We start from the raw sequence: 27,744 nt of genomic DNA, 5'->3' as shown, positions 1-27,744 counted from the left end.
ACTCCATACCATTGGTGATGAATTCATTGTTGTGAGGCTACCTCTCCTTTGCAGTGGTATTTTATAATTTTGGTACAGTTGTATTCCATACTGAAAAATAAAATAGATTTAAAAAAACTGAGGGGAAAAAAAAAGCATTCAATGATGAGTTACAACCAGAATAAGTTGACTAATTCTATAAAAGGTTTAAGCAGAAAAGTGAAGTTATTAAATATAGCAGTGTTGCACCTTAAAATAATGCATCTCCACCACCATTGATGGACCGCAGGTAAATACACATTGGTTTCACTTTTTGAAGCATCTGTGCTCTCAAAATGCACAAAATTCTTCAATTTCATAATGTGCACGACAAGCTAGAAATCTATATAACATTCATTTTCCTTTACCTAACCAAAATGAACCATGGTAGAGTCTTGGGGGTAGGGGTGGGTCTACCTACTGTGCGCACAGACTACTCGAATAGGAGAAAGTAACTTATTCTTTCTTTAATCTGGTTATGTTACATGCGCTTCTTTTCCCACAGTGGCATTATGAAGAAAGTAGGAGGACCAATATCTTTCCACCATCCACAGCCCAATAACCCAGATGTAGCCTTGAAACAGAAATGAGAAGACCAACGGAATCATGCAAATTAGACAAGCCTAACAATGGTATGCAGATACTACTGCATGTAGACAGAAAGGATGCTCTCACACAAAGTTGCAAACAAATACACACATATGTAGGAGATACCACCCAATTACAAAATTATAAATGCTCATTGCCAACAAAAACTACATCACTGAGGTTTCTTTGCACAGAATCATAGAATCTTTACAGCACGGAAGGAGGTCATTCAGCCTGACGAGTCCCCGCTGGCTCTCTGCAAGAGCAGTCCAGGTAGTCCCACTCCCCTGCCCTATCTCCATAGCCTTGCAAATTTTTTCCCTTCAAGTACTTATCCAATTCCCTTTTGAAAGCCACGATTGAATCTGCCTCCAGCACCCCCTCAGGCAGTGCATTCCAAATCACAACCACTCGTTGTGTAAAAAAAGTTTTTTCTCATGTGGCCTTTGGTTCTTTTGCCAATCACCTTAAATCTATGTCCTCTGGTTCTTGACCCTTCCGCCAATGGGAACAGTTTCTCTCTATCTATTCTGTTCAGACCCTTCGTGATTTTGAATACCTCTATCAAATCTCCTCTTAATCGTCTCTGCTCTAAGGAGAACAACCCCAGCTTCTCCAGTTTATGCACGTAACTGAAGTCCATCATACCTGGAATCATTCTAGTAAATCTCCTCCGTACCCTCTCTAAGGCCTTCACATCTTTCCTAAAGTGCGGTGCCCAGAACTGGGCACAGCATTCAACAATGCCTCCTCATCATAAAAGGACAAAATTGCAGACATTGGCACAGAAAACGCACAGGTCTTTTGGCGAATTCCCACCATACTTGGTAGGAGATAAGCATAAGGTCTGGGAAATATATCGAGTCCCAGCCTTTACCGTAAGTTTTTTTTCGGGAGGCCTTGTCTAATTCTGTCTGGCCCAGACATAGTTCTCCAGTGTCAGAGGAGGTGGGGCCAGCTGAGAGGTTCCAAGTGCTGGCCGTTCCTGCTTCCCCAGCCACAGTGGGACCTGGTGTAAGTGTGGAGGCTACTACATCCACTGAAATGGGGTGTACTGGAGTCTTGAAGGGTGAAAGTGGGGTATGAGGCAGTTCAGTGACATGGATACCCTTATTATCATCCCTCTTTGGAAGGGGGCTGAAGGGACTAACAAACTGTTTTGCGGGTGGTGGAGGTGAGGCGGCGGGGGGTAGAAGCAGGATTGTAGCAGGGCACTGGAGCTTCTGGCCTGAGGGGGTTGGTGGGCATATGCGTTTCTTCACCCACAGTGGTATCATGAAGGCGGAAGGGACCATTTCTTTGCATCATTCCTAGCCCAATAACCAAATGTAGCCTTGAAACGGGAAAAGCAACGCAATCATACAAATTATACAAGCCTAACATAGGCGTGCAGGCACAAGCTGGGTCCAGTGTGCACTGGCAGGGTCAATGCTGAAGGGCACCAGTGGGCACAATCTCAACATAACTGCCAGGTTTGCATCCCTGTGCAAATTTGGGAGGACACTTTTTAAAATTGCAGACTGCATAGTATAAATGCAGAAGGGTAACATGGGAGGGGGAGGGAGAGGGAGAGGGATAGTAACACCAGCACAGAGGATGGACACACATGTAGAATTCTGTTTAGCTGGAATTACAAGAACACCAAGTGTCATCATCATTGCATGACAGCATAGTATAAATGCAGATTCCTGGGGCATTAGGACCATTTCTGGGGCAGGAGGGACCTGTATAAGCTGGACGGATTGCACCTCAACAGAGCTGGAACCAATGTCCACGCGGGGAGGTTAACTACTGTTGTGGGGGAGGGTTTACATTAATTTGACAGTGGGCGGGGGCACCAGAATGAAACATTAGAAAGGAGAAAAAAGGTGCACAGAGGAATGAGAAAACAAATAACATTAGAGTAAAGAAGAGTTCAGAAATAGGAAGGGATCAAACAGGGAGCAAATGCGAGGCAGTCTAAGATGAGTTTAGAATGCATGTGTGTCGCGTAGTAAATAAGGTTGGTGAGCTGCAAGCACAAGTCGCCACATGGGACTATGATATAGTGGCAATAACAGAGACCTGGTTCAAAGAAGGGGAGGATTGGGTACTTAATCTTCTTGGTTACAAGGTATTCAGGAAGGATAGGGAAGGAAAGAAAGAAAGGAGGGGGGTGGCAGTATTGATCAAAAACTATCATAGCACTGGAAAGGGATGATGTAGTTGAGAGTTCAAAGACAGAATCTATTTGGTTAGAATTAAGGAACAATAGAGGAGCTATTATGATGCTGGTTGTATAAAATAGACCACCAAATAGTGGGAAGGAGATAGAGGAGCAAATTTGCAGGCAAATTACTGAAAGATGCAAGAACTATAGTGTAGTGATAACAGGGGACTTCAATTATCCTAATACAGACTGGGATAGTAACAGTGTAAAGAGCAAAGAGGGGGAGAAATTCTTGAAATGTATACAATTCCTGAAATGATCAGTGTGTTTCCAGCCCAACGAGGAAGGAAGCAGTGCTGGATCTAGTTCTGGGGAATGAAGTGGAGCAAGTGGAGTATGTTTCAGTGGGGGAGCATTTGGGGAACAATGATCATAATATCAAAAGCAAAATACTGTGGATGCTGGAAATCTGAAAAACAGAAAATGCTGGAAATACTCAGCAAGTCAGGCAGCATCTGTGGGGGAAGAAACAGAGTTAACGTTTCAGTTCGATGACCTTTCGTTAGAACTGGGAGAAGTTGAAGATTAAACAGTTCTCAAGCAAGTACAGAGCCAGAGAAATTGTGGGGGTGGGGGGGGGGGGGAGGAGGGAAGAACAAAATCCTAACCCTATCAGAGAGATTCCCTTTGTCGTTTCCTCACCCCCCCCCCCCCCCTCCCCTTTCCCTGGCTCTGCACTTGCTTAAAAGCTGTTTAATCTTCAACTTCTCCCAGTTCTGACGAATGGTCATCAACCTGAAACATTAATTCTGTTTCTTTCTCCACAGGTGCTGCCTGGCTTGCTAAGTATTTCCAGCATTTTCTGTGATCATAATATTAGGTTTAGAATAGCTATGGAAAAGGACAAGGAACAATCAAGCGTAAAAATACTTAACTGGAGGAGATCTAATTTCAGTGAGTTAAAAAGGGATACTGTCCAGGTGAATTGGAATCAAAAATTGGTAGGCAAAACAGTAATTGAACAATGGAGGCCTTCAAGGAGGAGATGATTCGAGTACAGAGTAGATACATTCCCACAAAGAGGAAAGGAAGGACATCCAAAGCTAGAGCTCCCTGACTGAAGATATAGAGATTCAAATGAAACAGAAAAAGGAGGCTCATGATAAATGTAAGGTTCATAATACAGTAGAGAATCAAGCTAAATACAGAAATTACAGAGGAGATCTAAAAAGAGGAATAAGAAAGGGCAAAAAGAGAGTATGAGAAAAGATTGCTGGCTAACATAAAAGGGAACCCAAAAGTCTTTTATAAGCATACAAATAGTAAAAGGGTAGTCAAAGGAAGGGTGGGACCGATTAGGGACAAACAAGGAGATCTTCTTGTGGAGGCAGAAGGTATGGCTGAGGTACTAAATGAATACTTCACATCTAGAGAAGAGGATTCTGCCAATGTAGCAGTAAAGGAAGTTGTAGGAGCAATATTGGATAGAATAAAAATAGATAAAGGAGGTACTTAAAAGACTGGCAGTACTCAAAGTGGAAAAGTCACCCAGTGCAGATGGGATGCATCCTAGCTTAATGAGGGAAGTAAGGATAGAAATTGTGGAGGCTCTGACCACAATCTTCCAATCCTCCTTAGATATGGGGGCGGTGCCAGAGAACTAAAGGATTGAAAATGTTACACACCTGTTCAAAAAAGGGGAGGGATAAACCCTGCAACTACAGGCCAAGTCAGCCTAATTTCAGAAGTGTGCAAACTTTTAGAGACAATAATCCGGGTCAAAATTAATTGGCACTTGGAAAAATATGGGCCAATAAATGAAACTCAGCACGGATTTGTTAAAGGAAAATCATGTTTGACTAACTTGATTGAGTTCTTTGATGAAGTAATGGAAAGGGTTGATGAGTGCAGTGCAGTTGATGTGTACCTGGAATTTCAAAAGGCATTTGATAAAGTACCACATGATAGAGTAGTAAGCAAAATTAAAGCCCATGGGATTAATGGGACAGTCGCAGCGTGGATACAAAATTGGCTGAGGACAGAAAGCAAAGAGTAGTGGTGAACGGTTGTTTATCAGACTGGAGGGAAGTATACAGTGGTGTTCCCCAGGGGCGGTATTGGGACCATTGCTCTTTTTTATATACATTAACAACCTGGACTTGGGTATACAAGAAATAATTTCAAAATTTGCAGATGACACAAAGATCACAATGGAGGATAGTAACATAAGAAATTAGGAGCAGGAGTAGGCCTTACAGCCCCTCGATCCTGCTCCGCCATTCAATCATATCATGGTTGATCTTCAACCTCAACTCCACATTCCCGCCCAATCCCCATATCCCTTGATTCCCCTAGAGCCCAAAAATCTATCCATTTCAGCCTTGAATATATTCAACGACTCAGCATCTACAGCCCTCTGGGATTGCGAATTCCAAAGATTCCCAACCCTCTGCGTGAAGAAATTCCTCCTCATCTCAGTCACGTATGGCCGACCAGGTTTCCTGCGATTATGCTCCCTAGTTCTAGAATCTCTAGTCAGGGGAAACAATCTCTCAGCATCTACCCTGTCAAGCCCGCTAATAATCTTATATGTTTCAATGAGATCCCCTCTCATTCTTCTAAACTCCACAGCGTATAGGCCTATTCTACTTAACCTCTCTTCATAAGACAACCCTCTCATCCCAGGAATTAATCTAGTGAACCTTTGTTGCACAGCCTCGAAGGCAAGTATATCCTTCATTAGATAAGGAGACCAGAACAGACTTCAGGAGGTCATGGACAGACTGATGAAATGGGCAGACACATGGCAGATGAAATTTAATGCAGAGAAGTGATACATTTTGGTAGGAAGAATGAGGAGAGGCAATATAAACTAAATGGTACAATTTTAAAGGGGGTACAGGAACAGAGAGACCTGGGGATGTATGCACACAAAACTTTGAAGGTGGCAAGACAAGTTGAGAAGGCTGTTAAAAAAGCATATGGAATCCTGGACTTTATTAATTGAGGCATAGAATACAAAAGCAAGGAAGTTATTCTAAACCTTTATAAAACAAACACTGGTTAGGCCTCAGCTGGAGTACTGTGTTCAATTCTGGGCACCACACTTTAGGAAGAATATAAAGGCTTTAGAGAGGGTGCAGAAGAGATTTACTCGAATGCTACTGGGGATGAGGGAGTTCAGTTACGTGGAGAGACGAGAGAAGCTGGGGTTGTTCGCCTTAGAGTAGGGAAGGTTAAGAGGAGATTTGATAGGAGTGTTCAAAATCATTAACGGTTTTGACAGAGTACATAAGAAAAAATTGTTTCCAGTGGCAGAAGGTTATGGGGGACCAACCTATCGGTGCACTACCTGAACCATTGGTGTACATGAAGGTAGCAAGAGGTGAAAAAAAATCTTCATTCTAATTTGATTACCCCTGCATCCTGGTGCTGATTCTACTGCAAATCACAGTTGCCCTGAGCGGAGCCAGGTCTCATCGCAACCAGTCCGCTGCAGGTACCACCCAGGAGTGACTTGGAGTGAGCAGTGAGCTGGCCAAGAGCAGATACTACTCATCCAAGCATAGTGACAAGGAGCTCTACTTGGGCAGGGCTAGCAGGAGCCCTGAGCAGTAGTCAACACATCAGCAGTGAGTTCTCACCTACCTGAAAGGTCATGGCAGGTTAAACGCAGACACAGTAATAACCACATCCAGAATATATGCTGTGTATTAAATTAGAAATCAAACTTAAAAATTAACAGATATTCAAATTATTAGAACATTAAAATTCATTGATATTTTCCTGCCAAAAGTTTTCTTGTACAATCTAAATGAGCTTCCACTGAGATTTTAATTCCCTTTAAATTGTTTTAATTTTCACTTCATTCTCCTCCTGACCAAGCGACAAAGATACAAGACTGGGGTTGCATCTCTGATGGACATGATTTGTAGCAATTATTGGGCATTGAAGGTTCTGGTTTGTACCAGCTTTCAGACCATACAGATCAGGAGAAAAATGCGATGTCTAGAAATTATTTTTCTTCATTTTCATCAACAACAACTTGCATTTATATAGCGCCTTTAACGTAGTAAAATGTCCCAAGGAGTGATTTTCAAACAAAATTTGACACCGAGCTACATAAGGAGATATTAGGACAGGTGACCAAAAGCTTGGTCAAAGAGGTAGGTTTTTGAACAGCGTCTTAAAGGAGGACAGAAAGGTGGAGAGGATTAGGGAGGGAATTCCAGAGCTTAAGGCCTAGGCAGCTGAAGGCACGGCCACCAATGGTAGAGCGATTAAAATTGAGGATGCACAAGAGGCAAGTATTGGAGGAGCACAGAGATCTGAGGGTTGTAGGGCTGGAGGAGGTTACAGAGATAAGGAGGGGCAAAGACACGGAAGGATTTGAAAACAAGGATGAGAATTTTAAAATCGAGGCATTCCTGGACCGGGAGCCAATGTAGATCAGCGAGCACAAGGGTGATGGATGAACGGGACTTGGTGCGAGTTAGGACATGGACAGCATAGTTTTGGATGAGCTCAAGTTTATGGAGGGTGGAAGATGGGAGGCTGGCCAGAAAAGCATTGGAATAGTCAAGTCTCGAGGTAATAAAGGCATAGATGAGGTTTTCAGCAGCAGATGAGCTGAGGCGGAGGATGGAGACGAGCAGTGTTACAGAGGTGGAGGTCAGCGGTCTTGGTGATGGAGTGGATAGGTGGTCGGAAGCTCATCTCAGGGTCAAATAGGATGCCACGGTTGCGAATGGTCTGGTTCAGCCTCAGACAACCCAGTCCTAACACCCCCCCCCACCTTAGGAGATGGCGGGTGGAGGCTTTGTCCTGTGAAGGGAGAACGCTGGAATGGCTTTGGATTTTAGGGGCAATTATGATATGGCTTAATCCAGAGGGTTGAAATGAATGTAACATGAGGTTTAGAATATTTAGAAAAGACAGAGTGGACAAAGAAAAATGAGTTGTTGTAGACTACATATCATAGACAATTGGGAGGTAAAAGAAGTTGATCCTGTGGAAGGTAGAAATCTACAAAATGAACTACTCCATGAAGACATCACTAATGCTAAAAAAAAAAACTGAAGCTAACACTGGGGGTATTTTATAGACCAACAGGTCAGCATAAGAAGGGGACAGTTTTCTCTATGAAGTGTTAGGAAGGGTATGAGAACAGGAAAGTTATTTTAACAGAAGACTTCAAGCAACTGCCATGCATTACATCTACCATCTCTGACCCTAACCAACTTTGGAAAACCCACAGTATCAGAGTTTGTAGACATTTCTTGACCCAGTTTATCAAGGAAGTCACAGGATGCAATGCTCATCTTGATCTGGTATTTGTAAATGACTCAAAAAAGGCACAGGAAATGGAAGTCATAGCAACCTGGGAGATAGTGACCACAGAATGATAAAAGTTTAATGTGATCTGTGAGTGAGAAATACCTAAGACCAGGAGCCAGATATATAATTTTTAAAAGGAATAAATGCAGTAACACAAGGGAACAACTAAAGTGAATAGATCGGGGGTGTTGTTCAACAACACTTCAGTAGAAGACAAATAGAATACCTTTAAGGATACAAGGGTTGAATTTCTGTGGTGGTTCTCCTGATTGTCCACTGTAACTTCAGCGGAAGATCAGCCTAAACGGCGTTTATGCCATTTCTCCGGGGTTCCACCGAAGTTACGGGAGAACCCCTGCGGAAATGAGAATGCTGGATAAATACATTCCCGAAACCAACAAGCTCAGACTAAACAAACATGACCCAAAATAGATCAACAAACAAATTAAAAGTGAGAAGAGGGAAAAAAAAATTGGCCTGTACAACTTCCTGCAGTGAGAAAGGTGGCACCCACTGGGATGAATACAAGAGGTAGCAGAAACATATTAAAAAGGGGATCAGAGAGGCAAAGAGAGACCAGGAAAAAAGAATGGCAGATGAGACTAAGCATATCAGTAACAAATTATTTCAGTACCAGAACAGGAATAGAGCAATCAGAGAAGAGATGAAAACCATAAAAGATGCAAACAGCTTAAAACAGGATGTGCACAAAATAGTAAATATTCTGAGTGAATACTTCCTCCATGTATTCACAAGGGAAGACATAAGCAACACATCCTTTCCAAACAATGACTTTGTTATAAATGAAGTGGAAGTCCTAGATGAGCTAATAAGGCTAAAGTTTAATCATTACCTCCCATGACCTATATTGCACTGTTTTAGTTATATAGTTCAACATCCTTTTGGCTTTGTTGATAGCTGCTCTGCATTGGTTGGACATGTTTAGTGTGGAGTTTAATAAGACTCCTATATCTTTTGCAGTTTATCTGTAACTATTTTAACACCTTGAGATCATTCATGGAGTACGTGTGTCATCTGGTTTTTGTGTGGCACTTCACATTTGTCTGCATCAAATTTCATCTGCCATTGTCCTGTCCACTAAACATATCATGTCCAACTCATTCTGTAACTTCTGAGCTGCCCCTCCTAGTTTGATCATACCTGTAAACTGTACCACTTCGCATTCAGTTTCTGAATTCAGATCATTTATGTAAATTAGAAATAGTTGTGGTATCCACTCAGTACTTCTCTCCAACTCATACATAACTCTTCTAATGAGTGCTCATTATTTCCTACCCTTCAACCAGTTTCTCATCCATTTCTAGGCTTACCCTGAATCCTCACAGCTTTGGGTTTAATTAATAGCCTTTCATGTAGAACTTTGATAAATGCCTTTTGGAAATCCAGGCATGCCACAGTCCACTTGGATTATCACACATCAAAAAAAATGAAGAAATTGGCCAGGAAGGATCTTCCCTTTTGGAATCCATGTTGACTGCTGTTTGCCAGGTTACTGTTGTACAGATAAGCCTCAAGGTTACACCTGATAAATTTCATTATTTTACAAAGTATGAAAATAGGTCTAATGGATCTATGATTGCCTCTGTCTGTTATATCACCCTTTTTTTATATGGGCACCACAATAGCTTGTTTCCATTCTTCTGGTAACTCCTCAGTGTCTAATGACTCCCCCATAATGATCATCAGTGCTTCACAAATCTCCTCCCTCGTGTCTCTATCCCTGAGAATTTGTTTGTTTTCAGCCTTATCATAAATGATCTGGATTCAGAAACTGAATGCAAAGTGGTACAATTTGCAGGTGTGATCAAACTAGGAGGGGCAGCTCAGAAGTTCAGAATGAGTTGGACATGATATGTTTAGTGGACAGGACAATGGCAGATGAAATTTAATACAGACAAATGTGAAGTGCGACACAAAAACCAGACGACACACATACTCCACGAATGGTGTCAAGGTGTTAAAATAGTTATGGATAAACTGCAAAAGATATAGGAGTCTTATTAAACTTCATGCTAAACATGTCCAACCAATGCAGAGCAGCTATCAACAAAGCCAAAAGGATGTTGAACTACATAACCAAAACAATGTAATATGGGTCATGGGAGGTAATGATTAAACTTTAGTCACATTGCACCTTGAATACTGCTTACAGTTCTGGTCATCAAGAAACGTGAGCCATTCAAGTGCTGGAGACAGTGCAGAGAAGAGCCACAATGCTGAATCCCAGTGGCGGGTGTTTGAGGAATGAAAAAAGGCTGCAGAATCTTGGGTTTTTCAGCCTGGAAAAGAGCTGTCCAAGATGTGATCTTATATAGGTTTATGAGAGTGAAGGGTATAGAAAAAGTTATGCTGGAATATTCCTCAACCTGCAACAGTTTTAAATTCAGACTTAACCTCCTCTCCCCTCTCCTCTCCTCCCCACCCACCCACACATACACACCATGTTTTCCTGAAACCTCAGTCCTGTTACCCTTTTCCTGTTTGAAGGGGTGTTGAACCCTTAATTAGGTGTCAGCCCTGGCTCAGTGGTAGCTCTCTCACCTCCGAGTTAGAGGTCATGGATTGAAGCCTCACTCCAGAGACTTGAGCACGTAGTCCAGGATGTCACTTAATACTGAGGGAATGCTGCACTGTCGGAAGTGCCTTCTTTCAGATGAAACGTCAAACCGATGCCCCCTCTGCCTTCTCAGGTGGACGTAATAGATCCTCAGCACTATTCAAAGAGGAGGAGGAGCAGGGAAATTCTCCCAGAGTTCTGACCAATATTTATCCCTCAATTAACATCACTAAATCTGGCCATTTATCCCATTGTTGTTTGTGGGCCCTTGCCTTGCACAAATTGCCATGTTTCCCACCTTACAACAGTGACTACACTTCAAAAGTACTTCATTGGCTGTGAAGCACTTTGGGAAATCCTGAGGTCATTAAATGCAAGTTCTTTCTTTATTTCATATTAAACTGAGAGTAGAACTAGGGCATACAGATTTGAATTAGAGATGGGTATTTTTAGGACAGATATCAGGAAATTCTTCTTCACACAAAAAGTAACCACCATGTGTAAAAAAAACTACCAGATAGAGTAACAGAGGCAAAAAATCTGTACTCATTTAAGAAACAATTAGATGTTACTATTTGGAGGGGGGGTGGTGGTGTAGTCATTAGGATCTCGCTGGATTGCTGGATCAAATGGGTTGAATGGCTTTCCCCATCAATAATTAACTTGTGATCTTACATGTTTAAGATACTTGATCAAAATATTTAGTAAAGAGGGCATTCTGATGTTTTGGCAGTCAGGAAGTCAATTTAATAATTATTAAAAGATGGTTGCAATTTAACAATTTTGTCATAGTAAGATCGCTAGTTTTGTTTTAATTCAGGGATCAATTTTTGCTTCCTTTATGAAAAAATATTAAATAACAACCACTAAACATAACATTGTCAGTTAAAGATATATTTATGTACTAGTGGATATCCCATGGTGTTTTGCACAGTAAGGTGTAGGATGTGCAGTCTGTCTCACCAGTCATGTTGCTGGTTCTCTCCTCTACTTGTGTTTTTCTGTTCTTTTCTGCTTGTGTTTGAGTCCTCTTTCTTTGCCTTTTGTTCTTTTCTCCTTTGCCCTTTTCTTCTGTCTCTTTAATTCTTTTGCTTTCTGTCGTTCTTCTTTTGTTGTTGAAACTTACAGGTGCTGGTTGGTAGGAGTTACAGACGGTGATTGGGCGAGGGAGCTGGCCAGGACTGTAGTCAGGTTTTAGGTCATGGGTAGGTGAAGGGATCCTGCCAGGCATCGGTAGATGGCAGGCTGGCAGCAGAAAGTAACCTAAAAGGGCAGGTGCTCCACTCCCATTGCCCAACGACTGCTTCTTCAGTCCCACATGCTGTCCCTTCCCCTATATCTTGCCAGCACCTCTCTGTCCCATCGCATCCCCTACCCAATCCTCGCATATCTTCATGCCCTTATCCTACCTTGTCCCTCACTCACCACCATATTGCTGCTCACTCATCCCTATTCCCTCATGCTCAGCCTCAATGCTTCCTTGTCCCTCCTGCTTCAACTCCACTCACCTGCTTCATTTACTGCCCCTATCCCATCCCACCAACCCTCAAACCAGGTGGCTTTCCCCTTACCCTCCCTTTTCAATCCTCTTCTCCTCCATCCCCTCACTGCCCATTGCCCCATCCTTTCTCCTCTCCAGTGTCCCAATCCCACTCTCCCTCACCCCTATTTTCTTTGCCTCTTCCCTCAATTGCCTTGGCTTGCTCCCTTACCCCAGTATCAAAATTACTCTCCCTCCAACACCCTCCACTTCATTCTCGACTCCCTCACAGGCAACTACTTGAGCCTCAATGTCTCTCTGTTCATCTATATCCATCAGCATGTTTCAATTGATTGTATGCTTTAGGGGGAATTTTAATTCCAGTGGAAACAGGTTAAAGCACTAGATCAAATCAAAGTGGCCCTCTTAACGCTCTTTTTTGACCTGCGACCATGTTAAAACCGAGCAGATGAGGCGCCGCTAATCGGGGTCCTATTACATAGATAAGACCCCAAAGCCATTTTTATACATTGCTGAGCGAGTGTCCACCATGGACCAGAAGTGGATGCCCTCCAAGCAAAAAAGAAAACTTATTTTTGGGGGGCTAGGAGTAGGAGGAGTGCTCCAGTGTTTCTACCCCCCCCCCCACCTTCCATGTTCCTGAACCTTCCAGCCCCCACCCGATGACTTATCTCGCTGCCGGCCGGGTGGCCTCCAGGCCACAATGTAATCACTGCCTGAACTCGGCTAGCTGCCTCTGGATGTCTGTATGGGCGGGCAGCTCACCGGCTCTATTTAAATGAGGTCCAGCCGTTAAAATGGACCAGGCCTCCCGTTGCACCTCCTTGACAGTCGGCATGTGCATTTCGCCAGCCGACAGCTGGGAGTTAAAATTCCCCGTTTTGTTTTTCCTCTCAGTGTAGTACCTCACACGTATCCACATTAAATTGCATTATCCACCTATCTGCCCATTTGATAACCTGTCTAAGTCTTCATGATCTCTTTTACTGTCTTCCTTACTGTTCGCCAATCCCCTTACTCTTGTATCATCAGTAAATTTCAAGATTGCATTCCCTATACGTAGCATATCATTTGCCTTTAACAAATCCATGCTGGCTGCCTTTGATTAACTTATGCATTTCTCACACAATACTTGACATCCCCCAGTCTGTTAACTGAAAGCAGAGGAGCTTGTCCAATGTAAAAGATGGCAAATGAGAGAGGACCAGCTTCCACACTGCAGTCTCCAAAGAGTCCATGTGGAGAAAATGTCCTTCAACAGTCAACTCTTTGTTGATGGTAACAAAGGTTGCTCCTTCTGTAAGAAGTAAGAATACAGTTCTGAGTCGAGAGGCGTGTACCGTGGTGATAGGGGTTAACAACTACAGCTATAACTTTTGTGCATGTGTCAATGGTCATGCTAAGCTGGATTTAGCACTTAACACCATTTTTCCAAATCAGCAATTTGAAGGGTCAGGGACAGTGGCTACACTTGTCTACTCCTTAATGGTGCCCAGTTTTTGCCTGGATGCCATGGTGTAAAGCACTGAACAAAGAACAATAAGTAGAGAACTCTTTTATATAACATATTAAATGTTTTGAGTTGATGACCATATCTCCTGATTACTAATCCTAACTGACAGGTGCTCAATTAGTTGATTGAATAATCACCTCAATAGTCTCTGTCCAACCCTGTGGAAAGGGGATGCTAAGACTGTGCAGCCTCAGAAAAGTGGCTTGATAAAGACTGTGGTGATGTGGGCTCCTGAAATCTTAACTTAGACAGGTGAACTTTTACTAAGTTTCTGTTTTATTTACCCAAACATTTCACCTGTCCTGGTCAAGGTACAGGGATGTTATATTGTAAACACAGTTATGTATATTTTCATCAACTCTTCTTCCCTTCTCTGGGCAACAGCAGTAAGTCTCAAGTATTAACCGCTTTTCCCTTTTCTTTGGGCCCAAGTAAACACCAAAACAACCTATGTATGTTAAGAGTAAAAAAATTCAAACTGCAAAGCAGTCCACCCATCTCACAGTTTTCTTCCTTCTTCCTTGACTGCTTTCACTGTCCAAAGAAAACAAAAATAGATAGTTCACCCGCCTCCTTTTCTGATCATCCTTAAAATATCACTTGTGGGTAAGAAAAACAATACATTTTCTCTTCTCTCAATAGCAGAAATAAGCAACAGACTGTCTCTTGCTTTCTTTCTGCTCCTATAGACTCCAGCATGTGTCTTATCTTGTATAGGTTGAAAGGGTGTTCAAAATCCCATATCACCAGTACAATTAGAAACAACCCCAGGGATTTGGGGGGTGGGGGGGAAAGGATGCCACCTGGCGACCTGCTCAAATTAAAAGTGAATGTCAGTATCTTGTTACTCAACAATTCTGAAATCGGAGTTGACGAAACATTTGATATCTTCCAGATTTGAACAACTCTTAGGCATTGCGTGGTTGTATTTCACAGTCACGCAGGTGCGACTACAGTCTCAATGTTATGTATCAGTTTGAGTGTGTAATTTAGAGGCAGTCCCTTAACAATCAAGTGTCTGACATGATTTACTCAGCAGTTGATTTAAGACAGTCAGATCAAGCTAAGCAATGAAGATGAGCTGCCATGTATAATTGTTGTTCTAAACCTTAATAAAGTTGTTCCTGTTTATTCAATGTTTTACCTTGAAGTTCTGCTGCTTTAAATAATAACATTTAGTGCAGAACTTTATCAAAGATGGGAAGTCAAAGTATAAAACTCAAGTTTTTTCCAGAGCCATTTCCTCAAAAAAGTCACGGTTAGTCAAACAGGGTCTTAGCTTTCTGAACTTGTGTTGGTTGCTGTTTATTACATTATCATCCTACAGATAATCTTCAACTTACTCTAGATAATGAAATCCATCATTTTACCCAATATCAATGCATAACTACTAGATCTGTAATAGCCTGGGACTGTTTGGGCACCTTTTTCAAAAACGTTAGCATCATTTCCAATCCAGCAGCCCTTCCCCAACATTAATCAACTCTCATTGTTTGAATGAATTAAACCAACGTTTTATTGCTTTGGTTAATGCTAAGGATCCCAAGGCAGCAGGAAGTCCTCCCAGTGCCCTGGCAACATTTCTCCCTCAACCAATAACACCAAAATAAAATAAATTAACTGGTCATTAATTGCTGTTCGTGAAATTTTGCTGTATGCAAAATGGCTGCCATGTTCGCCTTCATAAGAACAATCACTGCACATCAAGGTAATTTATTGTATGTGTAGCAGTTGAAGACATTTCTGAGAGACATAACCAGGTGCTATATAAATGCAAGTCTTTCATTTTTATTTTCTCAGAGGACTGTCATTACCTCACATACAACTGATATTGGCTCAGCTTCTTTAGTCTGTTGGAATCAACAAATTCTCCAAACTAATACATCCAAAATTGGCATTAGGAGTCAGTGTTTCAGTAATATCTTTTTAAACAACACAGCCAGACAAAAATAGTCAAAGCAGATGCTACGCACAGTGCGCGGATATAATTCTCATGCTGGCTGTAAAGAACCACTTCCATAGGCAAGATTTCACTATCTTTATCGAAACTGTTACAAAACAAGAAAACCCAACAACCTTTATTGTAGTTCGCTACAATATTTAAACTGCTTGCATCCTTGAGAAACAGAAACTCGTGTAGTCCTCAATTTGCCTGTCAAAAGCAGTTCAGCAAAAAAAGCAAAAGTAGCAAAAGGCTTCTTGGGCAGACAAGCTCCAAGTATGAAGCTGTCAGTCAATATTAGTATCAGGTACTAACAGACTCTCACCTCTTCATAAGTCATCAATCCCAAACAATTAGCTTTCTTTCTTTCTCACAGCAAAGTAATCAATGTTAAGTTTCCAACACGTAAACAAATCTCGCATTCAACACTCATTTGAAAAGAACATAGAAGTGGGAGTAGGCCATTCAGCCCCTCGAGCCTGTTCTGCCATTCAATTAGATCATGGCTGATCAGTACCTCAACTCCATTTACCCAACTTTGCTCCATATTAAACAATCTATCTAAACAGAGGTGGCTCAGCCACTTTTGATAAGATGGTCTGTGTACCAGCCCGTGATGTGGATTGCTTCCATTAAACAGAAGTCAAATTAGCAGAGATTTTGCTCTAAAATGCAGAGTCCAGAAGCCATTTACAGATTCTTAATAAAGTATTAAAATGGAGAGTCCTGTGACAAACAAAATCTGATCTGTTGCACACATATCCCTGTGTTTGCTTAGCTGTCAAAAAGGTAATATCATTTCCTCAAAAATTTTCAAATTACCAAAAACCCAGTACTGCAATACTGGCATCAAGAGTTAGTTATTGTTTTCTTTTTTTGAAGTGTCAAATTGGCAGGCTTAGCCCAATTGGATGCAATGCTGTTAACGTTAACAGCCATGACTGCACTGACGAGGCCAGGACTGGAGCCTTTGCTTGCACTACCCAAAGGATGAGAAGCCCAACGCCGTAATCATTTATTAAAGTGCTGGACTCAAAAGAAAGTTTTTAAAAAGTGAAAATTTACACATTTTTATATTGACAATTCAGTTGAAGTTCAACAATATGAAACTTAAATTTCATGGTTTTAAAATACTTCAAAGAAATCAGGCAAACTTGCATAACAGCAAACTGCTATTTAGCCAAGGTGGAATATAATGAGCAGAGTACATTTAAAGCATTATACATAACAGATATACACGCATACAAAACTGCTAGAGAATAAAGAAACTGATAACAGACTACCTTTAATCATTTTAAAATAAGTATATATTTTAGAAGAATGCAGTGTTTATAAATATAAACTGGATCAATTTTTTATGCTTTTATAACTATACTAAAACTATTACCTTAAAAAGCCGAACCACTGTCACCCAGCAAGTCCTACTCTGTTCATCATCTGCACAAAGCAACTTCAGGTCTCTGGCACCTCCCGATTTGTGAGGCTGGAAGGCCACAGGAGATTGTTTAGGATTAATGTATAGCTTAAAAATATCTGTTGGAATTAAAAACCACTAAAATGCTCCTAAATTAAAGCCTGATGATTACAATTGTTCTTTTTATCCCCTTCAATCCATGTGTGTTCAGTTAACAGATACTGTAAACGCACACTATTATTCCTTATAGAAAAGTCTTCTCTGAAAAAGATGGATAAACTTAGTCAGCATTGCACCTCAAAACACACATTATATAATGCAGAAAGAGCTGATCTTTTATCTTTTGTTGCAGTTTGGGGGGAAAAAAAAGTCATACATGCACAAATTACATGAGATTTATACATAGTTGGAACTCCATTTAACAGAAAAGGTATACCTTGATGCAGAATCCAAAATTTGTTGGAGCTCCGTACATCTTCCTCCCTGATAACAGTGTGTAAACATTGCTTTCACTGAATTCAGCAACAAACTGCAGATGTCTTGGTTCCTGTGATTATGAGTGGAAAATAGACAATTATTAAATGCACAAAATTGAAATGAGTAAATTTCAAATGTCAAGGAAACCCGTCCTCCCAGTTAACTTATTCCTTTCAACCTGTAACGAATGATCAGAGCCATTAAACGTTAGGTACAGGACAAGTAATTAAGGTAATCGCACTTCAACGAGGTGTGAAGTGCTTACTGAATTGCCCGAAATAGCCAGCGCGATGTAAGTGTAAATGGTGAGGGATGCATGGTTTCTAACCAGGAGGATATTATATCTCCCAAGTATTCCCTTCAGACAATGTTTGAGGTATATATGGCACTGGTAATTGTAATTTGAAAAACTTAGCTTTTAATTTCTGACAGAGTCACTGTACATTTTACTTACACGATATTTGCTGGAACATACATTGAGGTCAATTCATTGTGTGGTGCTCCCGGGAATTAGTTACAGAGACATTCGTGACTACAAAATCTGCAGGTGTTATTAGAAGAAAATTATTTTAATATACAATGATGCAATGGTTATGGTACTGGACTAGCAGCTCAGAGGTAGATAATTCACAGCAAGTTATGAAATTGAATTCAAATAACTGAATTTGTGGGCTGACAACAAAAAAATGACCATGACCACTGCTGGATTGCCGTAAAAACCCAATTAGTTCACTAGTGTCCTTCAAGGAAGGAAATGTGCCACTCCTACCTGAAACTTCAGTTCCACGAGGTGGCCGACTGTTATGCCCTCAAAGGCCTAGCAATATAGTCAGTTATAAAAAGAACTACTACTCAAGAGACCAACTAAGGATGCACAGTTAATGAGGCCTTGCCAGTGTCATCCAATCTTGAAATGTACTCTTCAGAGTTCATTTCTGTGTATGAATACAAAGTTTTTGGAGTTAGAAGATAGCAATGTAGACTTCTGTCTTATGAAGTAAATAGGCAGAAGTCTTTGACAGTCAAGGTCTTTTGTGAAAGTATTGGGGATGGGGGCCGCGGGGGGAGTACAGGCAGATATTAAGTGACTTTATTTGTTGTGTCAACTTTTATTCATTGAAAGCAATGGGCTATAAATTGTGTCAGCATTTCTTGGTCTACTGGCTGTTCTTTTCCACATCCCCTTCCTACGTACCCTCACGCACCCTGATGATGTTTCATCATAATTCCCTTCAGCTTTCAGAAGCATCAAGTCTTTCTTCATTGTGATGTTATGTAATATGCAGTAAACTATAATGATTCCGGAGACTCTTGCTGGGCTGTATTGCAGATCTCCACCAGAATGAACCAGGCACATTAAAAATGAGGCTGGACGATGCCTACAGTCTGCTCTGTCATTTCTTGTAGTGGCATGTGCCTCATTACATCTATTGTCTCACTCCATCTGTGAAAGCCTGACAGGTGCCATAATCAGTAGCTGCAGAGGATAGCCCTGATCACCAATCAATCATCCTGATAGAAGGCTCTATAAGGGCTGGTATGGTAGAGTGCTGTATGATCAAAGCATCATGGCAGGTTCCTTGATTTTGAGCATTCAGGTACAGGATAAAATGATTACCATTACATGCTAGCTGCACATTAACAGAATGAAAGCCTTTGCTGTTCATAAAATTGAGCAGGTTATCATATGGGGCTTTGATGCTGATGCATGCTGTCAATTGCTCCTTACGCCTGTGGGAACTCTGCCAGTCTTTAGAACTGGATAGTTCACTGTTTCTTTAGTTCCACTAAAGACTGAATTGTACAGTCCTCTTGAATAGAGCATCCCGTTCTTGATTCAGTGGCGTGTTGCTGCCTGAGAAATGTGACCAAAGGTAATTAGATGCTGCCTTGAAGGATCTAGTTGCAAAGAATTCAAGGCAATAATGACCTGAAATGGTACAGACAATGCAGTTTTCCTGGTGGGTGTGGGCTGCAGGTTTTCAGCCAGCAGTTGACATATCTCCCCAATAGCCCCTGGGGGAATCATAACCTTCTGAGACAGTGACATGCAGAAAACTATGTATGACTTGCTTGGTCTGTAAACCAAGTATCTGCATATAGGAAACAAATGTCTCTGTGATGTCTCATTCTGTATAGGGTCAGTTGGAATTTTGTTATTGGTACTCCTGAATCCAGTAGTTAAATTTTGCCTTTCAGAATCTTGGCGTCAACTTCTGATTCTGACTGTAGAACAACATATTAAACCTTAATTTCACACTGAAGGGACATTATGAATTAAAGATCTTGAATAAATGCAGCATTCAGTCACCACCTGGTGACCAACATTTCCAGCTTAAAATAATAAGCACCTATTATACATAATTGTCTAAGTTAACCATTTTAGTGAATCAAATAAATGCTGGGTAAAAAGAAAAACTTTATAAAATTGGTCACATGAATTGCAGAATTTTAAAAAAGACAACAACAACTTGCATTTATATAGTGCCTTTAACATAGTAAAACGTCCCAAGGCGCTTCACAGGAGCGTTATCAAACAAAATTTGACACCGAGCCACATAAGGAGATATTAGAACTGGTGTCCAAAAGCTTGGTCAAAGATGTAAGTTTTAAGGAGCGTCTTAAAAGGAGGAAAGAGAGTTATAGGGGCGGAGAGGTTTAGGGAGGGAATTCCAGAGCTTGGGGCCTAGGCAGCTGAAAGCACTGTCGCCAATGGTGGAGCAATTAAAATTGGGGATGCGCAAGAGGCAAGAATTGGAGGAGCAAAGAGATCTGAGAGTTGTAGGGTTGGAGGAGGTTACAGAGATAGGGAGGGGCGAGGCCATGGAAGGATTTGAAAACAAGGGTGAGAATTTTAAAGTCGAGGCATTCCCGGATCAGGAACCAATGTAGGTCAGCGAGCACAGGGGTAATGGGTGAATGGGACTTGGTGCAAGTTAGGATACGGGCAGCACAGTTTTGGATGAGCTCAAGTTTATGGAGGGTGGAAGGTGGAAGGCCAGCCAGGAGAGCATTAGAATAGTCAAGTCTAGAGATAACAAAGACATGGATGAGGGTTTCAGCAGCAGATGAGCTGAGGCAGGGGCGGAGACGGGCGATATTACGGAGGTGGAAATAGGCGGTCTTGATGATGAAGCGGATATGTGGTCCGAAGTTCATCTCGGGGTCAAATAGGACGCCAAGGTTGTGAACAGTCTGATTCAGCCTCAGACAGAATCTATTCTCCATGGATCTACTAAACCAAGTTCAATCATCTATCAAGCAACTTTTAATTGTTCTCTAGTTTATATTGATGTTTTCATTCCTGGTTGAAATCCCACATATCAACAGGAATCTCCTTTTCAGGCAAGATTATCAAATATCACGTTAAATATTTCAGAATAACTTGTTACAAATATTCTCCATTTTTATTAATTTACATCTATTGACTTAGGCAAAAAAGTACTGAGCTTTCAAATCTGCAACTTGTTGAACTAAACCATTTGGAAAACAAAAAATTGTACCAGTTCACTTAATACCACCCCTGTTCAAAGCTTAGCGGATTCCTTCCCTGAACAGGAGTCTGTCAAGTCATTTTTAGAATATAAATTTCCCTCCATTTTTAACATATAATGGATAAGGTAACGGTCAATATATTCCATTTAGCAGTAAAGTGGTGCTCTATGAATAAATTGAGAAATTAGAGCAAAAATTAGGTTAATAAGGAGGCACATGATAAATATAGGAAAGATAATACAGAAAAAAAATGGAAAACATAAAAATAGAAAGGAAGCAAAAGGGAAATTAGGAAGATAAGAGGGAATATGAAATGAGTGGCAATCAACATAAAGGAAACAGCAAGAGCTGTTATAAGTGCATTAGAAGTAAATGCAGTTAATAGAGGGGCAGGGCCACTTGGGGATGAAGAGGGCCATCTTATATTTGAGAGTGAGGGGATTGCAGCGATGCTCCATAAATATTTCTCCTCAGTCTTTCGAGAAAGGCAAGAGTCAGATTGTAGGAATACATGGTGATAAACATTCAAAAAGAAGCTATTAAAAAATTAAATGGGAATAAATGGAGAAAATCGGGATCTCAGGTGGTATACATTTCAGAATACTGAGGGGACGTTGAAGAGACAACAGAGGGTGTAAAGCATAATTTTCCCAAAATCTTTAGAAACTGGAATTGTGCCCAAAGACTACAGTATGGCAAATGTTACACTTGTTTTCAAGAAAGGGAAAAGAGATAAGTCAGGAAATTATAGACCAATTAGTCTAACTTCAGTTGTGGCTCAACTTCCAGAGTTATAAGACTTAGAAAGGCATGGGCTTATTAGGAACAGTCATCAAGAATTTGTTGAGGGAAGATTTTGCCCGACTAATTTGATTGAATTTTCAAGGAAATCATAAAGTGCGTATGTAAAGAAGCGTGATATGAGATGTATATTTTCCCCAGGGGTTTCTTAAAATGCAATACAAGAGATTTGTTATGGGGATTGATGCATGTAGTATCAAAAGGAAATGTAGCTGCCTGGATAGAGGGATAGCTGTGGAAGAGAGAGCAGATAGTAGAGGTGAATGGAGGTTTTTCAGGTTGGGGGTCTGAGAGAAGTGGTCTGCTTCAAGGATCTGTGCTGGGACCTCTTTCAATTTATATAAATGATTTGGAAATAGGCATGAGAGGAAGGATATGAAAGTTTGCTGATACCGAAAAAGGAGTACAGCCAACAGTGGAAGATTGTAGGAGGTGGTCAGGCGAGTGGAGTGGGCAGCCAAGTATCAGATGCAGAGAAATCTAAAGGAGTATATTTTTGGAAAAATAGTGAAAACATGTACATCCCGAACAGTTATGATTCTAAAGAGTGGAGAAACAGAGAAATATAGGGTTGCAAATACATAGATCTTTAAAAAGTACGAGTGCAGATAATAAAAGGCCATAAGAAATACATGGGAATCTGGGTTTTATATATGGAGCATTGGATATAAACACAAGTCAGTGCAGCATTTGTGCAAGACAGTAGTTAGGCTGTTGGGAGTACGGGATGCAGGTCTGGGCACCCCATTATAGGAAGGATATCAAGGCCATGGAAAGAGTATAGCAAATATTCGCTAGAAGGATTTGTATAAAATAGGTTGTAGTTATGAAAAAAGGTTTAAAAAATTGGGTTTTTTTCACTAAAAGGGTTAAGGGGGAAAGAGAGAATATTTTCAAATAGTGAAAGATTGAGGAAATAGTGAAAGTTCTCTCCACTAGTTGGTGATGTCAGAAACAAGCAGGAATAGGATCACTAGAAGAACAAAGAGAACACTAAAGAATCTCCTTCACATAAAAGATAATTAGAATATGGACTGCTTTAATCCAAGTGGGTTATCAGGCAAAGACTACAACACCATTTAAAAAGAAATTGAATATATTTTTGACTTTTACTGTTAGTTCCATTTAACTTTTTGTTTGAAAAGGAAGATTTTAAAAAGAATTTGAGGAACAGGCAGGAAAATGAGTGTGAGTAGATAGCTCCAGTTGAAGGGTCAGCACTGTGACAGGCACGATGGGCCAAATGGCCTCCTTCTTTGCTGCAATTTCTATGATTTTGTAAATTTGGTTACTTTAAGCGAAGATGGTCAGCACTTGGGGGTTCAATACATTTCCAGCTAATGACGACATCACACATTCCCAGGCCAAGGCTACACTAAGAAAAGATTGTACCATAACCCCAATCTCTGAAGTACATCCCTACTTTATCAATGTGCAAAACAGAAATAGCTCACCAGTCATCCCTGTGGTCTAATGGGACTGCCATATTATTACCAATTGGGTCAAAATATTTTGTACTATTGACCTATAGCAATTGTTAAGTAGAATGAGACTATCCAAACTCATTTCACTTAGGGCTCTTAAAGACAGAGAATATTTTAATCCCATCAAACCAACCTGGATTTGAACGAAGGCCCGATAGCAAAAGGACAGTATTTTCACCTAGTGTCCTTTCACACTTCCTTTTAAAGAGACTAATAACTATCTGCCTGTACAGTCTCTTCATTGAAATGATTGATTAGATAGTAAAGCTGAAAAAAAAAATCAATCAACAAACATTAAATTGAAATTACATGACCACCAGTATCAGGCAATGACCACCTATAGCAAAAAAATACATGGGCTCTAAGCCAGTCTCAGAAGTGCTCCTATGTATTTGGTTATGATCAAGCACACTTACTATGATAAGGTAATAAAGATTAACTCTAAAATAATTGATAATTTTGGAACCTACATTTTTGAGGGAGGGATGGTGATGATGATGAGGGCGGTAAGACCATCACATTTCATCTCAGATGTACAAGATATGTTTTTACTGTGAAATTAAATCAGACACACTTAAGGTGCATTTACACAACAATTGCAGCAAAATAGTTAAAGCATAAATGCAGCCAGCATCAAGAGTTAGGGCTCAACCTTACAATAAAGCAAAGCGAGTTAAATTCCCGAAAGGAGAGACTCTCACTCCGCTTTGTTCTGGAGTCAGGTCAGGCCTTAACACCAGATTAAAACTACATGGGGAGAGTTTCCACTTGTTTACACCAGTTATATTAGCACAATCCGGGCAGAGTCGGCCGAACCAGCGCAAAGGATCAGGGAATTTTAAACGCAAGTTACACCCAAAACCACTTCCGTTCATGTTTTCAATAATCTTTTACGCCGGTTTAAGATTCAATTTGCCACAAAACTGGCCATGCTTCCAAGTCAACATTGTGAGATTCCGCCAATTGCCCTGGTCAGGGAAGGTTCTTCAAATTGCACTCATTTTCTTAGGTGCACGATAGTAGGTGAATTTTCTCATAACAAAAATTATTTAATTTACTAAGAAACTGACTGGTGTACACCAATGAAAGCAGTAAATGGTTCAGTATAGTTTTTAAAAGTCATTTTCAGTGATTTTAAATCAGGTTACTCATAGGTGGAGGACTGCACACTTAGTAAAAATGCTTATTTTGTGATAAACCCATATTCAGCTGTATTAATAAAACTGAGCCAGGTTACCATGCTTAAATACATCAGTGAATACTTTTTAAATGGAAAGGAAAAAAAATCAAACAATTACATTCTATTACTCTGCCCAATTACATTGGTTCATGGAAGATTTTACGTTTGTGATTACCTAAATGATTTTTTAAACGGAAACTTGAACTGTAACCTAACCAGTGAAATTTTGAACGCAATTTCCAATTGCGCCCAATTTCCTGATTGCGCCCAAAGTGGAAACTCTAATTTTAGAATTGGTGAAGCCAAAACCATTTTGCAACAGTGCTGAATGTGCAGTACAAGTACGTCCTTAAATAGTCAAATGGAACGCAAACAGGACACACTAGTGAGTAAAATCCATCTTTTCTAAAAAAAAATTCTATTTAACACTCTTTGGGTGAAACAAATAAATAAGAAGCCTGAAGTTTAAAAAAAAACTTCTATAATCATTTGCTTTAAATGTGTGTTTTAGAAGAGGCATCAATACAAAACGCTGTACCGCACAAGTGCAAATACTTTACTAGTTTCAGTTAATTAGTATAAGTAAGTAAATGTTTAATCATACTTATTGCAACTGATATATTTACAAACCCTCATGGAAAAATGCTTGACAGAACAGAGTACATAAATATATTTTACTTCCATAAGCATTTCTTATCTCGCCTTAGTTTATGTAACCTGCTAATCAGATAATACCTGAAGGTTAAGGTTATGGTGCCAGTTATTTATTGTCACTGGTAATTGTTATCAGTAAATGAAGGGTACGTTTATTCATAACTGATATAGACCATTCTTTGTTTTCTTGGAACACAAAAACTTCACACTGCACAAATGCTTCAATTAACTCAGATGTTCACTTCCCAGTGTTGAGTAAGAATACACTGTTCAAGTAAATGTATCACTACATTGTTAATCATTAATCTTTAAATAAACTTACCACTGAGTTAACAAATAGTATATTGTTTTGTTCAATGAATGATCAATTCACCTCCTAAACAAAAATATACACTCAGTAAAATGGTTCTGAAACTTGGTCTAAGAGTCAAAAAATGAAACTAGTCATTTTATTTAAGTTTTTAAAAAATGTGACTAGACGATCTCCGACAATGTCTCTCATAAGTAGCACAGGATCTTATCTTCACCATGGTCTCATTGTTGCATCAATGTGACAGCAGTTTGTTCATCACTGCAATACAGCAAATTTACTGAACCGTAATCACAGGACCGAGTAAGTAAGAATATTACACATTGGTGGGGGGGGGGCACAATTTTCATCTCACTACTGCCCCATTTTTCAGCATGAACAGGGCAGTAGCGAGATGACACTTTAAAAAAATATAGTACCACTGACTCGCCACCTGAATGTGCAGTGGCCAAATCAGCGGTCCTTAAATCGACAAGCTTAAAAGTTATGTGCCCATAACACCCACCCCCCCGCCACAAAGATTCTTCCCCAGCTCAGCTCATGGAGGAGCCAACAGATTTCCTGCGTCCCCGATCGGCAAACTGCTAGTCAGAGTTCGTTTAGCACTGGTAGTTCGCCAATTTTATTATATTGAGGCCCAATCACCAAAATTGATCAGGCCTTCCACTGATGACACCACATTTCCGGTGAAGTAATGCCGACGGAGTGGGAGCAGCTCTAAGGAATTTCATAGCCTTTATTTATTCTTCAGCAGAGGCAGCCTCAATCTTCGTGACCAAAGAAGTCCATGAGCTCCTTGCACTTCTGTTGTGTTGGTAATTGGTTAGGAGATAGGAAACAGAGAGTAGGGATAAACGGAATGTACACTGATTGGCAGGATCTGACAAATGGTAATCTCCAGGGATCTGTACTGGGGTTTCACCATTTATATCAATGACTTGGATGAATGAATAGAGAGTTCGATATCCAAGTTTGCAGATGACACTAAGTTAGGAGGCATAGCAAGTTGTGCACATAGAAGCAGGCAGTTACAAAAGGGACATAGTCAGACTAAGTGTGTGGGTATTTATTAAAACCTCATGTATGATATTCATTTATTGATAACACTATTCTTCGTTCAATAAAAAGTATTCAATCTCTCACCCGTTGAAAGGTAATAGATGTCAGCTGTGGCTCAGTGGTAACACTCTCACCTGAGTCGGAAGGTTGTGGGGTCAAGTCCCACTGCAAAGACTTAAGCTCAATCTCAGCTGACACTTCAGAGCAGTACGGAGTGGGTGCTGCGCTATCGGAGATGCTGTCTTTCAGATGAGACGTTAAACCGAGGTCCCGTCTGCCCTCTCAGGTGGACGTAAAGATTCCATGGCATTATTTGAAGAGGAGCAGGGGAGTTTTCCCCAGTGTCCTGGCCAATATTTATCCCTCAACCATTATCATTAAAACAGATTATCTGGTCATTGTATCATTGTTATTTGTGGGACCTTTCTGTGCGCTATTTGGTTGCCATGTTTCCTATATTACAACAGTGACTACACTGCAAATAAAATATTTCATTGTTTATAAAACACAATGGGATGTCCTGTGGTCGTGAAATGTGCTATACAAACCTAAGTCAGCTTTCTTGAGAGCAAGCAATCCAATTCTATAGATTGGCTGAATGTCCATTGATGCAAGGAGCAATTGACGGAACACATGTTACACCCAAATCCCTATTGCATTCACTAAATATCCAGCTACTGTGCAATGCCAATCATCTTATCCTGCATATTAATGCCCCCTACCCAGGAAGATGTCATAATACTTTTATCATGTGATAATCCAGCATATTGACCTTGATGATTCAGAACCATTTATTGGGATATTCGATTGGTGATCAGGGATATCCCATGAAGCATTCCCATTTCTTCTTCTGGGAATAGGTTTAGTGTGTACTCTCAGTATCTTCTGTTTGAAAGTTTCAGAGACCTGGAATTTCCTGGAACATTTCAGCATAACTATGGTGCACATATTTTTCCAGGAGAAATTTTTTAACATTTTTTTTTTTATTCGTTCAGGGGATGTGGGCGTCGCTGGCAAGGCCGGCATTTATTGCCCATCCCTAATTGCCCTTGAGAAGTTGGTGGTGAGCCGCCTTCTTGAACCGCTGCAGTCCGTGTGGTGACGGTTCTCCCACAGTGCTGTTAGGAAGGGAGTTCCAGGATTTTGACCCAGCGACAATGAAGGAACGGCGATATATTTCCAAGTCGGGATGGTGTGTGACTTGGAGGGGAACGTGCAGGTGGTGTTGTTCCCATGCGCCTGCT

General features: G+C 40.6%; 1 protein-coding gene across 9 annotated transcripts in view; it reads right to left on the bottom strand.

The window, feature by feature from the left end:
- Positions 1–27,744, bottom strand: part of LOC137323640 (growth factor receptor-bound protein 14-like) — a 248,495-nt gene that overhangs the window by 23,256 nt on the left and 197,495 nt on the right. For 8 of the 9 annotated variants that reach the window (XM_067987366.1, XM_067987364.1, XM_067987362.1 and 5 more), the window contains 3 exons: positions 17,477–17,587; positions 17,014–17,109; positions 10–90 (listed from right to left, as the gene is read on the bottom strand). In XM_067987366.1, coding sequence (XP_067843467.1) covers positions 10–90; positions 17,014–17,109; positions 17,477–17,587 — 288 coding nt within the window. The remainder of the gene's footprint in view (positions 1–9; positions 91–17,013; positions 17,110–17,476; positions 17,588–27,744) is intronic. The other variant, XM_067987363.1, reaches the window with a different exon arrangement.

The sequence above is a fragment of the Heptranchias perlo genome, chromosome 7 (assembly GCF_035084215.1).
Source record: "Heptranchias perlo isolate sHepPer1 chromosome 7, sHepPer1.hap1, whole genome shotgun sequence".
Classification (NCBI taxonomy): Eukaryota; Metazoa; Chordata; class Chondrichthyes; order Hexanchiformes; family Hexanchidae; genus Heptranchias; species Heptranchias perlo.
The sequence above is the reverse complement of the archived record's forward strand: the minus strand, read 5'-3'. Positions and strand labels throughout refer to the sequence as shown.